At 37.4% G+C, this 2,696-nt stretch overlaps 1 protein-coding gene across 1 annotated transcript; it reads right to left on the bottom strand.

Moving 5' to 3' along the window:
- Positions 1-316: 316 nt before the first annotated feature.
- Positions 317-1,258, bottom strand: OR2P2 (olfactory receptor family 2 subfamily P member 2). The gene has a single exon (NM_001390399.1). It carries the CDS (start codon positions 1,256-1,258, stop codon positions 317-319), a length of 942 nt encoding a protein of 313 aa, NP_001377328.1.
- Positions 1,259-2,696: the final 1,438 nt, after the last annotated feature.

Below are 2,696 nucleotides of genomic sequence, written 5' to 3'. Positions count from 1 at the left end.
ACTCTGATGCTGAGAGGGATTGGGGACAGGAGGAGAAGGGGACGACAGAGGATGAGATGGCTGGATGGCATCACTGACTCGATGGATGTGAGTCAGAGTGAACTCCGGGAGTTGGTGATGGACAGGGAGGCCTGGCGTGCTGCAATTCATGGGGTCACAAAGAGTCAGACATGACTGAGTGACTGAACTGAACTGAACATATTGAAAAGCTACATTTTAGGGAGAATGTTGAGAGGAGGTAAAATCAGAAGTGCTTTTAGAACAGGGGCTCTTCCAAGCCCTATATGGAGAGTATGAAGCACAAAAATAGCTATGTTTATTCTCTTCTTTGATGGTACAATAAGACAAGAAGACTTGTCATTGCCCTTTTCATGTCTTTGTTCCTTAAAGTATAAATAAAAGGATTAAGCATAGGAGTTACCAAACTGTAGGAAAGGGACATTAGTTTGTTCTTATCCTGGGAATTAGTAGAAGGTTGCACATACATGCTAATTACCGGTCCATAGAAGAGAGATACAACAATAACATGAGAACTACATGTGTTAAAGGCCTTCTTCTTTCCCTCTGAGGACTGAATTCTGAGCACTGTAGCTACAATGAACCCGTAGGAGACAAGAATAAGTGACAAGGGAACCAGGGAATAGAAAGTGCCCACAATAGAGAGCATAGCTACATTGAATGTGGTGTCAGCACATGACATCTTGATCATCACTGGGACCTCACACAGGAAGTCATCTACCTTGTTGTTGCCACAAAGTGGCAGCTGGATGGTGAGGGATGACTGAAGCAAGGAGTTAGCCAAACCACTTAGCCATGCCATGACCACTAGGAAGATACAGAGTTGCTGTTGCATGATAACTGGGTACCTCAAAGGCTTGCAGATGGCCACGTAACGATCCAAGGACATCATAGCTAAGAGGATGCATTCAGTGGCTCCCAGGAAGTGAAATACATAAAACTGGGTCACACAGCCTCCATAAGTGATAGACTTATCTGGGCCCCAGAGGTTCAGCAGCAGTTGAGGGGTGGTGGTTGTAGTAAAACAAACGTCCAGGAAGGAGAGGTTGGAAAGGAAGAAGTACATGGGGCTGTCAAGTTGAGGATCTACCCTGGATACCACAATAATCGAGATGTTTCCCACTAGTGTGCAGATGTAAGCAGCAAGAACTACTGTGAAGAGTGGCATTTCCAACCAGGGATGGTCAGAGAAACCCAAGAGAATGAAAAACTTTGGCGTGCTTGCATTGCCTGCATTCATGACTGTTGCTCTTGTTTGTGGATTTAAGTCAAAGGAAGATTTGCATTTCAGTATTAAATACTCTTGATGGTCAATTTATTCAGTTAAATAACATGAGTTATGAAGGGATTTTTCTCTGTGGTGAAACTCCAGTGATGTGATTTGATATTTGCAAGGTAAAATTTATGAGACAAAATGCCCCAAATAATGATTTTGTAGTATATCTAAAAGGAAGACTAACAAATCTTGATATTTTACCTAGGAAATGAAATATAGCAAATTTTCATAGTTTAATTATTAGAGAAAAGGGGACTCACAATTGCTCTTATATTAGAGAAAATAACAAAATACAAGACAGTTTCCCAAGAACCACCCATGCTAACTTACTGCCTGTGTTCATTTCCTTCATCCTTACTCAGTTGAGCTTCATCATTCTCTGGTTGAATTTTTGAGTTGTTTTCTGGGTAATTTCAGAATTCACTGGGCTCCAGCTGGATTCATCTGCTTTACACAGAAATAAGACAGAGTGCTTTTCCTTAATCCTATGCCTCAAATCCTAAAATGACTTTTGCCAAAGTAAATTTTTATCATAAAAAGAAACATACACCTAAAAGAAAATGATTCTTTGCAACATGTTCAGAACTTAAAAAAACAAGATAGGCAATAATTGATTGTACAGACTGGCTATATAAGATTATTAAAGGTATCAGTTCTTAAAAATACAGTATGATATATATTAGTGCTTTTCATACTGTGAATTGTAATCTATCACACATTTAACAGTTATATACCATTTTATTGATTTTATAATATTTGTTTCCATTACAAGTGTGAGTATATGTATACATGTGTGACTGGGCTTATTATATAAAATATAAAACTTGCTTTAGGCAGTGGTAAAATGTTTGAAAAAGCACTGGTGTAGTAGGATATGGAATCAGAAAACTGGATCCACTTCACTGTAATGATTAACAAACATATCTTTTATGCATTACTTAAATGTTTGGAACCTCCCTTATCTACCTTGCTGTGCTATTAGGATTAACCAATCCAATATGTGTGGCTATACTTTTGTAAGTAATACTTAATGTTTGGTTAGTTATTTTCATGAAATATAGTGTCCAGGTTGATTAGGAGTCTCTATCTTCTAATCAATTTTTCTTAGGTTATATCTAAATATTAACACTGTACTTATCTCCACCGAAAGAAGTCTCATAAGATTTGCATTTTCTTCCCTTTCATTTCCACAAATTACTCATATCCCTTGGCTTTAACATGATGTTAATGATTTTAAGATTTTATGTCAGCACACATATATTTAAATTATTGAAAATGACCGCTAACACAAACAGTATCTCTAGATTTATTTTTCCAAAATAGGAGCATTTCAATACTATTAATACTAAAGGTGCCAATTTACTTACACATTTTTTTAGTGTGCAGCTTTGCACAAAAACTT

Source organism: Bos taurus, chromosome 23, assembly GCF_002263795.3.
Source record: "Bos taurus isolate L1 Dominette 01449 registration number 42190680 breed Hereford chromosome 23, ARS-UCD2.0, whole genome shotgun sequence".
Lineage (NCBI taxonomy): Eukaryota > Metazoa > Chordata > Mammalia > Artiodactyla > Bovidae > Bos > Bos taurus.
This window is presented reverse-complemented; position numbering and strand designations above follow the sequence as displayed.